This window comes from Mycotypha africana, assembly GCF_025528875.1.
Source record: "Mycotypha africana strain NRRL 2978 chromosome Unknown BDF20scaffold_3, whole genome shotgun sequence".
In the NCBI taxonomy this organism is placed as follows: domain Eukaryota; kingdom Fungi; phylum Mucoromycota; class Mucoromycetes; order Mucorales; family Mycotyphaceae; genus Mycotypha; species Mycotypha africana.
In genome coordinates this window covers 883,338-896,771 of record NW_026515727.1, presented here as the reverse complement: position 1 = coordinate 896,771, position 13,434 = coordinate 883,338, and the positions used below count along the sequence as shown (strand labels likewise).

General features: G+C 36.1%; 5 protein-coding genes and 1 non-coding gene across 6 annotated transcripts; 1 reads left to right on the top strand and 5 right to left on the bottom strand.

Moving 5' to 3' along the window:
* Window positions 1-1,816: 1,816 nt before the first annotated feature.
* On the bottom strand, window positions 1,817-1,889 carry BDF20DRAFT_t43. Its single transcript has one exon. It is a non-coding gene; the product is annotated as a tRNA-Ala (tRNA).
* Window positions 1,890-4,696: 2,807 nt separating this feature from the next.
* Window positions 4,697-5,572, bottom strand: BDF20DRAFT_858816 (uncharacterized protein). The gene is made up of 4 exons (XM_053080432.1): window positions 5,550-5,572; window positions 5,448-5,491; window positions 5,325-5,369; window positions 4,697-5,252 (listed from the first exon to the last, which is right to left on the bottom strand). Exon 4 carries the CDS (start codon window positions 5,195-5,197, stop codon window positions 4,967-4,969), a length of 231 nt encoding a protein of 76 aa, XP_052938048.1. The 5' UTR covers window positions 5,198-5,252; window positions 5,325-5,369; window positions 5,448-5,491; window positions 5,550-5,572; the 3' UTR covers window positions 4,697-4,966.
* Window positions 5,040-7,273, bottom strand: BDF20DRAFT_373527 (general substrate transporter). Its single transcript, XM_053075309.1, has 2 exons — window positions 6,585-7,273; window positions 5,040-6,504 (listed from the first exon to the last, which is right to left on the bottom strand). The coding sequence occupies exons 1-2, from the start codon at window positions 6,877-6,879 to the stop codon at window positions 5,300-5,302; spliced, it is 1,500 nt and encodes a 499-aa protein (XP_052938047.1). The 5' UTR covers window positions 6,880-7,273; the 3' UTR covers window positions 5,040-5,299.
* Window positions 7,274-7,565: 292 nt separating this feature from the next.
* Window positions 7,566-9,346, bottom strand: BDF20DRAFT_816280 (uncharacterized protein; the record flags this gene model as incomplete). The annotated part of the gene is made up of 4 exons (XM_053077139.1): window positions 7,566-8,460; window positions 8,652-8,805; window positions 8,880-9,216; window positions 9,284-9,346. The coding sequence occupies 4 exons, from the start codon at window positions 9,344-9,346 to the stop codon at window positions 7,566-7,568; spliced, it is 1,449 nt and encodes a 482-aa protein (XP_052938046.1).
* Window positions 9,262-10,255, bottom strand: BDF20DRAFT_373611 (uncharacterized protein). The gene is made up of 2 exons (XM_053075310.1): window positions 9,558-10,255; window positions 9,262-9,486 (listed from the first exon to the last, which is right to left on the bottom strand). The coding sequence occupies exons 1-2, from the start codon at window positions 10,222-10,224 to the stop codon at window positions 9,398-9,400; spliced, it is 756 nt and encodes a 251-aa protein (XP_052938045.1). The 5' UTR covers window positions 10,225-10,255; the 3' UTR covers window positions 9,262-9,397.
* Window positions 10,256-11,930: 1,675 nt separating this feature from the next.
* On the top strand, window positions 11,931-12,908 carry BDF20DRAFT_858799 (HSP20-like chaperone; the record flags this gene model as incomplete). Its single annotated transcript, XM_053080431.1, has 1 exon — window positions 11,931-12,908. A coding segment is annotated over exon 1 (644 nt), but the record flags the coding sequence as incomplete, so codon positions are not given.
* Between the last annotated feature and the right edge of the window lie 526 nt (window positions 12,909-13,434).

Sequence of the window (13,434 nt, the reverse complement as noted above, 5' to 3'; positions counted from 1 at the left end):
ATTATAATTTTATCCTCTTTTTGTAAATAAATGTGTATTCCAATTGATGTTTGTCCTTTACTACGGTAATTCAGAACTATTTCCTCAATACTTTAAAACCCACATGTATCGTCATTCGTTCTTTCTGCTTCCCAGACGTGTTGAAGGGGCTTGTCGTAACAGCTATCATATATGGCTATACTGTAGAGGCAACAATGAAGATTTAAAATGTCAGGGTAATCAACACTTCTGAGAAATATAGCAATATGTAAAGTATATCGAACCCCTCTTGAAAAAGTAGCTCAATATTACTACTTGACAACCAGAAATTAATACTTTGAAAAACTTACAACGTCGTGGAAATTAGCAACTACCTTTTAACAACCACTAAATTTTTCGTTAAGCACAGAAATAAGCTGAAGAATCTATAGCTTGAATGCTGTAACTATAGCGCTCTACTGCGGATAGATCAGTACTAACTAATTGGTTTGAGGAAATGGCAATAATTGCGTCGATAAAATAGTTCATTTGATACTCTTATAAATTCTGAGGAATGCAAATAAAAGTGTTCAATTACCGATTGTTCAACGCTAATAACAGTGCTGACGTTATACGACTGGCCAAACTCTTGACAAAGGACAATAAACTATATGCTACCCATAGTACCGTCGTTTTTCAAACATAAGTGAAATTTGTACCATATGTTAGGGATAGAGACACCTTTTTGGATAGCATTGGTTGACAAATACAGTATCTCTTATTGTGATTTTGTTTGCTCTACTCAATAGAAACACAGTTGGGCAAGTACATCAACCATACACCCAGATTATATATCTTCTAGTGGTTTTGGGTTAGAATAGTTTTTAATATTTACACTGACACCTCTTCTATATTTCGATCCTAAACACAAATTTCATAACTTTACATTATGTACCAATGTCTATATTAATTTATGCATCTCGAATTGAGTACTCTCGTTATCGTTGAAACAAATAATACCTCCTCTTAAGACCTTATATTATATTTCTCACTGAGCAGTTCTCTTTCATTATGAAATGCTTAATTGATAATAACTCAGGAAAGGTGCCATACACTTATATTGATTACTTCCTCTAACGTATCTATTATTACTGTAATCAGATCCATCAAACTGCCATTGACTAAGAACATGACTGCGGATGCAAGTATTCTCCCTCAAAGCTAAGTGTAATAAGAGTTTTTCAAAGGGAGTCTGCTACTCAAAGTAGGGATCAATCTCACTCATGTTTTGAAAGTAAGAATACTGCGTACTACTCCATTAGATTACGTTGAATATAATAGTGATGTGTTTGGTGAGATAATAACTACAATACTCGAGTACGTACAACCAGGTAGAGAATACATTCTACCACGGTCTATCTATATTGCATCTAATATAGGTTATGTACAACATAGAACAAGATACAGGCCTAAGTATGATAATCACACAATAAGCATGTGAACCTGAAATTAGTGACTAGCATACGCGTCCTCAAATAATATACTTCCCATTAAACCTCACAGAGTAAATAATCCTTCTTCATCTGAAGAACAATAAAGACACTTAAGTTCATAGTCATCGACTTACAACAGTTATAGATCTTTAATTAAATAAATACAACAGAAACCATATCCGCATTTCTATAACTAGCAATAGTAATATGCAGGAATGGAAGTAAAAATTTAACAGATTATAAAGCAACATAATCACTGTAGTTTTTTTTTTTTTTGTTTAATTGTAGTTAATGCGATGCAGCAATCCAATCACAACAGAACATTACAGTAACGTATCACGAAAATAAAGGAGAATACAAAAATATGGAGAAGCTGGGCGTCGATCCCAGTGCCTCTCGTATGCTAAACGAGCGCTCTACCATTTGAGCTACATCCCCATATATTATATGGAATCACTTTATAGATGAAGGTCGCAAATTACAATTATGACATAATCGTCAAAGCTCACACTGCAAACATCAGACAACAATTAAATTGCCACCATCAGCTCTGGCATCCCCCATAGTACTATATTTGCAATTTCCACCGTTTTTGAAGAAATTTACGATCACTACAATTTAACAATGAGACCCTTTGCAAACTTTAGATGTTAATGTAATGGCAGTGATCTATTGAGTAGCTGAAAGATCCTTGCCCGGAGCGAGACTAGATGTGGTGTTAAGAATGTTCTGAACAGATAAGTTACAACAGACTGGATAGCACTTATGATAAGATTTATTACAGTGACTCACAAAAGTGTGGCAATGATTTGCGATTTTTGATTTTCTAGTTTTCCTTCCATAACCAATTACAAAACACACTCTTTTTCTTATTTATATTTGAGAAGACTCTATTCGCTACAGTTTGGTGTGCTTTTCATTGCATTCGCTTCAGATTTACTGATTGTAACAGTTGTCATTGCTAAATGGCGAAATCTCGCCATTTACAACATCATCATCACAACTTTTTGTGAAAAGAAAGAAAGAGTTTCAAAGTCAGCCAATCGAAACCAGCTTCCTAGTTTTATATTCATGCGAAACGCTTATTTTGAAGCGTTTCACTCAGTTAAATTCGAGATCAATCTCCCATTAGCCTCCATTAGCAAGCATCATCCTTGTTGTATCCAACATCATATTACGCGTAGATTATTACATACAGTGACTCACAAAACTGCGACAATGTTTTCAAATTTTGCATAAATCGTTACTTTACTATCAATTTTCCTTAATAAAGATACAAAATGAAAACGAGCAATAGAATAAGGACCCTTCAAGCTCTTATTTCATATATAGTTTGTGGCATTTGCATGAACCGATCACCCATTAATTAGGAAAACTGATCGATGGGCGAAGTTTTGGATATCACGCATAAAATGAGAGATGTCAAAAGATCACTTGCCTACAGAAAAGCGAAGGGATTTCTAGGTTCTAATGGAGTCAATTACTATTCGTACCATTCGTTTAATGCTTTTAATGCTTTTTTCCGTTTCTGTTTTGTACAATTTAGACATTTGCACCTAACTCATTAGTCATTACTCCACATTTACAACTAATCACCTTTAATTCAAGCGTTGAGACCAATTGCTTATGATAAAAAGATGGACATTCTATATGGACTTAATGGTATTGAGTCAAATCGAATGATTTCCAAAGCTTTTGGAGTTTCAACCAAGCAGTTGACTGCATTGCTAAAGATCATTAAGCGGCATCTGACAACGAAGATGGTAAGCTATCTAAATCAGCAAATTGTTCGGTAGAAAAATAGTAAGATCTTCGTACACTGGAAAGTTTATCACAGCCATAGAGGCTGCTCTGAGCGTACGTGCTCAAGTATATGATATTTCTCGTTAACGATGCGCAAATTCCTGAACTCCGCAGACGTTGTATTCAAAAATTAAGAAGTCAGCTTTGCCATTGACTAATGAACAACAAAAGAATCGCTTGAAATGTGCCAAAGCTCATACAAACTGGAAGACTGAAGTTTGGAAACTAGTTGTTTCAGTAACGAAACGGAAATAAACCGTTCAGATTCGAAAGGAAAGATGTAGACTCGGGTTAAAAAGGGGAACACCCTTCAGGAACACAATGCCAACTTCGCTTACAAAAGTGGTAGAGGAAGCTTGACGTTGTGGTTCTGCTTCAGTCAATATGAACTTGGATTTATAACCAGCATCGAGGGCGGGATGCACACTTAGTTGTATTACGAAATACTGAAGGGTATTAACTTGGAGACCCTCAAAGATTAAAAGGAGAATTTTGTCTTTCAGCAGGACAATGATCCGAAGCATACCGCCAAACTAACGAAAGAATGGTTCCAAAAAAACAAGGTGAATGTTTGAGACTGGGTCTCAATCCAATTGAGAATCTGTGGTTCTATATGAAGAGTAACTAGAAGCGTACGATACAGCGCCGTCGATCCTGAATAGTTTATGCTTAAAACATATAAGAAAGTATGCCGAGCCGAATTCAAGCTGTTATAAAGTCAAAAGGAAGGTGGCCGAAATGGTAAATCCATGATGTTCTCTGTTATTTGAAAACATATCAAACAGCTTGTTGTTCCGAATCTGTATACCCTGTTTTAATCGCACTTATCTCATCAGTGTATCAGACTAAAAACTTAGCATACCTAAATAGTATTTTGAGAGCTGAAAACCATAGCTTTCCAATTGTATAAGTTATTAATAGGTTTAGGAGGGCATATGTACTGTAAGGTCAGCACAAAGATTATTTATGCGATAATTGCAAAACATTGCCGCAGTTTTGTGAGATACGCACTGTGAATATATTTTCATCACGAAGATATAAGTTATAGTACTGTTGACTGCCTTCTTCATGAAGAATAATTACAAAATGATAGGCTTTGACGATCCTTTACAATAACTGTTCACTAAACTCAAACACGATGTACGAATATCATTTTCCTGCTCAATACTATTTTCTGCTGCATAATAGTTAACACAGGAAAATAGGTTAGTTGCATGGTCATTGAATCAAGTCATGGATATTTTTACAGGTCTAACCGCTCCGGGTATATGCGCGAATTCCACAAAGGAGAATTCTAATCTTTTACGGTCAAGAAGACGTACGTCTTCATTGAGTAGAATAGCTCAGCTCTGAGTTTTTAAGGTTCGCACAATGAATAGGATATTCTTCGCAGTAGATAATTTTCTTCTTTTTAGGGTTTTCTAACTTGATGGAAAAATAAAGTTTTACTAGTTTGATCCCGTTACGATTTTTAGTATCAATTTTATGTGCTATTTACATTAAAAAGTCGTATAATATCACATAACCACGCACAGAATAATTTTATTTTTTGAATTGAATGCAAAATGTATCTATATTATTGTATCAAAGATACGAAGTGTAATGGCAGATCATCTGCAAAGTTGGCTATGAGATCTTTGCCTAAGATAAGACTGAATTGAGAGTTGGTGTTGGACAACTCTGAGCAGATAAAGTACAACAATATATGCTAACTATGATCTATTTGGGAATAGAATAAATGGACAAATGAAAGAAAAAGATAGTGATCCTAAAAGAACAGACAAAGACAATACCGAGCAGGACAATAAACTTGCTACATTTATATAAGTTAGAGCGTGAACATAGCCAACGTAACAGACAAAAATAGTCATTATACTGACTCTAAATACAGTAATTAATTCCACCGCACTGTATAGGACGTTAAAGCAAAATCTTCCGCGCATATATCGATACTCAATTTGTACACATATTATCTCAGTCTACAACCACGTTTTAATGGTATAATTTGTTTAAATGCAATTAACAGGTATATACGAAAAAGTTAATCAAATATTACGATTATGGAATAAGAAATCTATTTCTTCTAGAGTTTTGCCTTTCGTTTCGGGTATAAAGGTAATTCCAACTAATGTCAATATTGAGCACATACCAAAAAAGTAGTACACTCCACTAACACTGTAGGCCATCAAAAAGGGGGTCGAGAAAGTGATAATGATGCTTCCAGCCCAGCTGATTGCGTAAGTGAGGGATAAGCCTTTCGCACGGCATCGCATACTGAATATTTCTGCTGTATAGACATAATTCCCCACACCCCAAGTTCCCGCAAATGCAGCTGATATAGCATACACACAAATGATAATAATGATCCGTGCGTAAGGATCTGTTACTATAATGGAGGTACCATTATTGTTGGACTTAGCAAAAAAGTGAAACATGGATCCCACCAGAAACATACAAAGAGCAGATATAGCTGAACCGACAAAAAACAAGGCTTTCCTTCCTTTAAGATCGATCCACCAATATAATGACATTGCTGTGAAGATCAATGACAGTAGCCCAATTCCTCCTGTTAACGCCAGCGATACGGATACATCATCCAAACCAGCATCTTTGAAAATTTGAGGAGCAAAATACCAAATAATAACATTGCCAGTGAAGCATGTTGCGATGGAAATGAAGAGGGAATATATTGTGCGTCTCAAATTGACCCCTTCAAAAAGCTCGGCATAGCTACAGTTGTTATACTCTGCTTTCTCGGCCTCAATTGATCCCCTGATATCTAAATAGTCTTTCTGTACAATTGGGTCGGTTTGCTGTGCATCGTGTATCTTTGCTAATACTGACAAGCCTTCAATTTCTCTGCCTTTACTGATTAACCATCTGGGTGATAATGGGAGTACACATAGTGAAGACAGAATGAAAGCCCAACAGAGAAACAGTTGGAATAACCATGGAGTGCGCCAACTCCAATGTGAATGAAAATAACTTGTACGAAAGGTGACAACATATCCTATCATCTGACCAAATGATCCACAAAGTGTGAACAAGCTGATCAATCGACCACGAATATCAGATGGCGCAATCTCTGATTGATATAAGGGTATAGCGTTGGTCAATAGGCCTGTTCCTATTCCAGCAAACAATCTTCCCAAAATTAGAGTCTTTATAGTCAAACCGACTATTTCAAAAACGATGCCCATTGATAGTATGCATGAAGCAAAAATCATTGTATATTTTCTGCCTAGCCTATCTATAAGAATTGTCAACTTTCCCGTCTTTCCTTCAGCATTCGGATCAACAAAAAACATCAAAAAAAGGTAAATTTTATACCGCAAAAATAGCCGGATATGAAAGCTCCACACATGGATGTGATCAAATAGGAAACAAGTATAATACTTTCATAATATTCAATAGATCGATGTTTGTAAAACTGCTGTCTAAAGTTTGGCAACGCAATAATGCTTGAAATAGAGCCTGTATCATAAGTACACACTAGTCCACCGACTGCGGCAATAATAGAGTAAAGATAGACTGTATTTCTATAGGTGGTTGCACTGACGCCATTATTAACTTGTGATAGCAACGGTGTCGTTTCAACTAACGACGTCGTATGTAAATGTCGCATAGAATTTTTGTTTATATTTGGACAATTTGTTAGTTGTTTGTTTCACTGAGAGTTTGCTCAATCTGAAAGAAAAAAGAAAGTTGGCATGCATTTATATCTGTTAACTGCCTTTAGAACGGCGATTTAAATGAACGATCAACATTCGGCACGTGTTCATATCGGATTTAAAAGGCATGTACTGGATCACCGAGATCAATGTTATTCATTCCTTTTAACTATTTGTTAAAATAAAATCATTAAAGCAAATATTTAATACTTTTATACATGTCAAACTAAAACCGATAATGGTTTTTATTCGTCTATATTCTTGGAATTCCCCTTTGCTTAAGGATTATTAAAAAGCCTGGACGAAACCCGTGATTTCGGCAATTGCTCGTGTATTTTATTGCTAAGGATTGTTCAACAGTTGGTTCCATTAGGTGATTTCTGAACTCCATCCACAACAGCTCCTGTTCACAGATTTGTTTTTATCCCTGTTGTGATTCCTTTTTTATCGCACAGATTCAGGGCCATGTTGAGCCGCACAGACATGTCAGTTTGAAGCGCGTATTTTTTAAATGTCAATGCGATCTCCCACATTTGTCTACTCTTTGCAAGATTGCCCAATCCCCAGCTTGTAAATCCGGCTTCTATCAATCCATTTGTATAAAAATTTCAGTCTACATGCAATCTAAAATTCTTTATTTCTAATAGTTATTCTTACCCCAATATGTTACTGGAAGAATCCAATTTTCTGTTGCTAACTGATGTTTATTATCCATAATCCAATTAATACTAGCAATGCTTTCCTCATATCTTTCTGCGGAATTTAGTATTGAAGCCTTTATTAGCATAGCGACGGCCCTATGCTCATAGTAATTCGGTAAGTTTGTTGAAGGCATTAATTGATGCAGCCGTATAGTATAGTCGACTCGTTCACGTTCATGGATCTTCGATAATACTTTTTCAATCTTTGAAAGACACGAGTTGAGTTCATCTTTTCCCATCTGGTCGAACACATTCCAAACTAGAAGCATTTCCAGGGCAGGCAAGCAAAACTCCAAATTCTGGTAGCCGTTCCTTTGAAAGAAATCAATTCGCTGCTTTATAAATTCATTAATACTAGAAGCACAGGATGCTTCAAACTGATTATGCTGCAAAAATTTGTGCACTTCTGCGAACGCCAAAATGCTTCTAGTATGCTCTTCCATCATCCCATAGCAAGTCCCCTCAAAATATCGTGCAATTATAGAAGAGGGGGAGTTAAAACCCCTATCACTTCTTAGTCTTTCAAAGCAAGTTGCTGCTGATTCCCAGTCCAATTGTAATGCAAAGTTTTGTCCCATCTCAAATTGACATATATTTAATACTGCCGTTTCCATCCATTCATGTTGCGCTTGATTTATAGCCGACTGAATAAATTGATCTGATAAAGCTATATTTCGTACAATACGAGAAACACGTGTTAGATAGAGAAGGAAGAAACAACTATTTGGGTATGCTTTCTGGGCGCTTGCCAAGCAATCTACTGCTGTTTTCATTAAATCGATAGTACATAATCGTGGTACTTGTGTGGACATGAAAATAAAATAGGCCAATACACTTTATAAAAAAAAACAAGAGTAAAATGAGGCGGTTTTGAGAAATATGTCAAATACTATACGATTCATTTTCAACCTTTCACTTACGCCATACAAGCTGCGGACGATCGAATACTGTCGGATTCAATGCACAGTTTTAGCAAAGCAATTCCGAATTGTACATCACATTCAAATCCTATCATTGAAAATAACGTTCTCGCTTGTTTACGAGGGAGACAGGAAAAGATGAGATGTAGAGTACCCAATCCGAGGTGCACAGCGGAAACCGTCTCTCGATCAATATACCTTGTATATTCCTGACCCATCCGTTTGTACTGCTGCCAAACGAAGCTATAATCACTATATGCTAGAATAAATGAACACATTTATTAAAATTGTCAAATAATTCTAAAATAGCATGGAGTTGCTTTATTCACTCACCCTTTTTCAAATATGAAATACACTGGATCCCAAAAAAGTTGTTGTACTGTGTCATTTGTAATATAGCCAATATAAGGGAGCATTCTGCTCTAACAACAGAGGCTCTCAATATACTGTTAGGAATAAAGCTCGCTTTCCACGTCGAGCCATCCATTTTGGCAATGGGTAGTGTAGGAGGCAGTATAGATTGTTTGAAATGTGACGAAGTGGCTGTAATAGACGGTACCCATAATTTCTTTCTATCTTTATACTTTGCCTTTTTGATCTGTTTATTTGCTATACATATTGTCATCTCCACACTTTTCAAGGTAAGTTGATAATCACTATTGTCATGAGTCTACTAAGAGATTGTTGGCTTTTATAAAGGAACGAGAGCTTCAATGCCAAATTTCGCTTTTTCTTACCATTGTCGTTCTCATAAATAGCATGAATGCTATGCCCATTGCATACAATGGATCTCTATACATTAAGCTCGTAATTATTCTCAACTGACCTTATACCACAATCTTTAGCTTTATTTACCTGCAAGCATTGGATTGTAGTACTGATTTCGCCTTCAAGAATTTATTATCCAACATATATCGTACAGCTCTGCGTATAGATTCATCTAAACAGTCGTGCATTAGTCAATCAAGCGGAACAAAAGAAACTGGCAGTAATGCCTTATTGTCTATTTACCTGCTTCTTCTTGCTCGCGTGCAGTCAATTTATTTTCAGTAATTTTCTTCTCGTCAAAATCTAAACATTGTTCGAAGCTGCTGTTATATAAATCCATTTGTATTTGAGCGCAGAGACTATAATCAATATCCGTTGTCGAAGCTTTCTTAAGAACCGTTTCCGTGTTTTTTTTGTCCATAATACTGTTATGTGCAAAAACTGACAGTTTCGGGCTATCTACGTTCTGAATTGATCGTTCTTTTGCAATACTAAGGTTCTGTATAACAATCTCCATGGCAGGCAGTTCAACTCGAGGTTTTTCAATATGATACTCATAATCCATGTCAATGTCGTCAATATCGTCTTCGTGATCGTTGGTCTCAGAAGGCCGTATGGTAGATATACCGCTATCTCGGACCAGAGAATTATAGGGGCTATTAGCTACTTGACCTATAAAGGTTTTATTGTTGTTGACCTCAACCGTTGAGTTTCTCTGACGAACCGTTATCTTTTGTTCATCAGCGCATGTTTGTATTTCAATGGCCGTGCTTTCTCGCTCTTCGAATTTGAATAGGACAACGCTCGATTTAGAGTCTTCAGTTCCAGATGGCCTGTTTGTAATCTTTATATCGTTCTTTTCCTCGTTTTCATTCTTTCTGATCGTTTGTTTTTCTATTTTAGTTGTCATATCAAACGTTAAAAATAATTATTACTCTGAGAAAGGAGCAAAGAAAAAGATTGCAAGCGAAATAGTCGATGCATATCAATTTCATTTAAATTTACCCCTTACTTTTCTGTTGTAACATTTGCTGAGGTTGTTGAATTATAATTGTAAGGAGCTGCGCATGCTAAACATTTCTGATTCGTCATGTAAAAGCGTGTGTATTCCTTGGGCAAACTCATCTTCATAGTACTATTACATTTGTGTTACTCACTTTGACTAGGAAGAAAAAGGATGGGGTATTTGATATGAGACTTTTTATATATGCAAGAGCCTAATATCGTACAACCATTATATTCTTTGGAAATAATTTGACGTTTGTCGAGCAGCCATTCTTGGATAACTGCTCCCAAATATAATGTATCTTTAGGTTACTAGGTTAAAGAGAGTTTTATATCAATTTAATCTGACACGCGGATAAGTAACTATCAAAATTGCTTGAGATGTTCTGTTACGTAAAGAATTAAAAACCTCCATGAGTGTAGAGGAAAACCGAGAACGGTGATGGAAAGCAAATTAGATAAATGAGGGAACTATCTATGAAGTCTTTGACCGTGCCTACAACCAGTCCAGAAGTTGGTGGCCAAAGGACGCCTGGTGAGGGGGATTGTTATTTCTCGTGTTCAAGATAATACTCGTAAAGCAAAAGTTGGAATGGCCATCTTATAGCCTATTAACTTGTTGTAGTGCTGATGATTTGTTTGATGAATAAGAAAAAACTTCAGCCAGAAAGAGTTGGATCGGATATTGTGAATGGCGGTTGAAGACGGTGGTGCATATCAAGACAATTGATGGCGTGTGCTTTTATCAGTGTATCCGACGAATATTGGGGTTTTTGTTGAGATAATGTTTGGTAGCCTTCCCAAGTGTCCAATGGACATACATATCACGCTCTATAAATGCCATTGGGACCCATAAGATTGAATCACAAGAAATTTTTGAATGACATAGAGATACCGCTTGGAGTTATTGATGGAATGGTCTCAGTTTGCTTATTGGATTGTCTTGACAGAAGGTTTCAATGGCTTGGTTGAGCTGTGAACATTGGCTAATCATAAACCTTCTCGCTTTTGCTCCCTGGGGATTTTAATGTTGCTGTTGGTGTAATTTTCAGTTAGTTCTCTAACCAGTTAATAATAATGCGGTATCCGCCCGCTCAAATAAGCATGACCCCTCATTGTCCTCAAGTCAGAGACAATCAATTATAGAGACAAATTTAGCTCTCTCCATCCCCCCCATCCCATTTCAGATTTAGTAGGCTTTTTTACCCGCCTTCCACACCTCAACCTGTGGAGGAAATTGCTTCCATACACTTGGAGAATTAGCTTAGGCAAATTAAAATTTTGTGCTCCGTTTTATCCATCATTCGCTGTTGTGAAGACACAGGCTATACTTGCCTCATTTTTCCTTAAATGAGTGTGCGAAATGCATCATATGGCAACATACGATGAAATTGAACCACGTATTCCTGTTTCAGCTTGACATTTGTTTGCAAAGAAACTACTGGAATGTTCAATAAAAAAGTCAAAACAACTCTAGCCAATCAAGTTTGAACATTTGGTACGAGAAAGCTCTACAATAGGAAAAGAATAATTCTCGAACTTTCAAGTTTTCCGCATAAAAATAAAACCATACATGTTTATAAAAACGAGTCTTGTAATCGATTTTTTTTTCGTCATTGTTCATAACTATCTTTTATCATTTTTATCGTCTTTGAAAATCATTCTATTAACTTGACAAAATGGCTCTCGCTCATCGTTTATTCCAAGACGCTTTGAATGACATACAACGTGCTATGGATGTCTTTGAGCAACCTTTGTTCACTCGTCATCTGTCCAATCCGCTCACGGGTAGTATCAAATTTGATACTGTCACTCCATCACATTTCGATAAGCTTCTCGCTAGTAAACCTCACCCTCCTACAGACTTGAAAGAAACGTCTGACGGGTATGAATTGCATGCAGAAGTTCCTGGTTATGATAAGAAAAATATCAAGATAGAAATGCCCGATAGTCGTACCCTGATTCTTAGTGGCTCTATGGAAAAGGAGCATGAGCAAATTGGCAAGACTGCTACAACAGTAAAAGGACAAGCTAACGAAAAAGACAGCCATGATGAAGCAACAAAAAAAGCAAAATCAATGCAACAAGATCATCTAAACAATGGTCAAGAAGTCCTACAGAAGGAGCAGGCTGATGTTGCTGAAGAACAGGTACAGTCACCTGAATGGTGGATCAATGAAAGGGTCTATGGATCTTTCAAAAGAACATTCAATTTCCCACATCCTGTGGACCAAGATAAGGTCAAGGCAACTTATGAAAATGGTATTCTCAAGATCGTTGTTCCAAAAATGACTAAAGGTTTCTCAAAACTCATTGACATTGATTAAATATATATATATGTATATAAAAATCAAAAAGATTATACCTTCATTTATCATTATCAGTCTATTTTTCCATATTCTATTTATACTGTATCCGCCTTTACGTGTTAGTAGTTTATTAAATAAAAAAAGCAGCTGTTGAAACCTTTTGATGCAGATCAAATTACACGGAAAATGGACAGTGACTAGTCGGATATTCTGGACTGTTTGCACACAAATTTCTGATTTGAAATTGCTAAATCCCAATTCATTTTTCTTTTACAAGCATTCTCCTCTTGCAAAAGTTTACTTATAAAAGTTGAGAAAGTCAGTCATACATAGGCGTAGGTATAAATGGAATTAGTTGCTCATTCCAAGCATTGAGATACAAGAAATCAACAAATTGACAGTACAAGATGCACCGTTAGCTAACCATGTCATTCTGTTCATTTTCAAAATAGATCTTCGATTCTTCCAACTATTCAAATCAAACTTCAGTAACGCCGGTATAGCACTCTCATTCAGCAGCATACTTAATTTTGGAAACTCGTAAGTGTATATTGTTGACTTTTTGAAACTTCTTAGCCAAACCCGGGCAAAGCAGCAGTAATGTTTCTTTTTCTTCGCTGCTTGGAGTTGTTTATATCTAACCGGTTTTCTTGCTTTTGGCCTATTTTTTCTATTTTGAAAAAAAAAAACCTGACTTTCGTACATTACAACCTGTTTTTTTTGTTATGTTTGGAAATGATACTTTTAAAATACTTCAAATTGACTATATCAATATTCACCAATTCATCTTTGGACACATATACTAT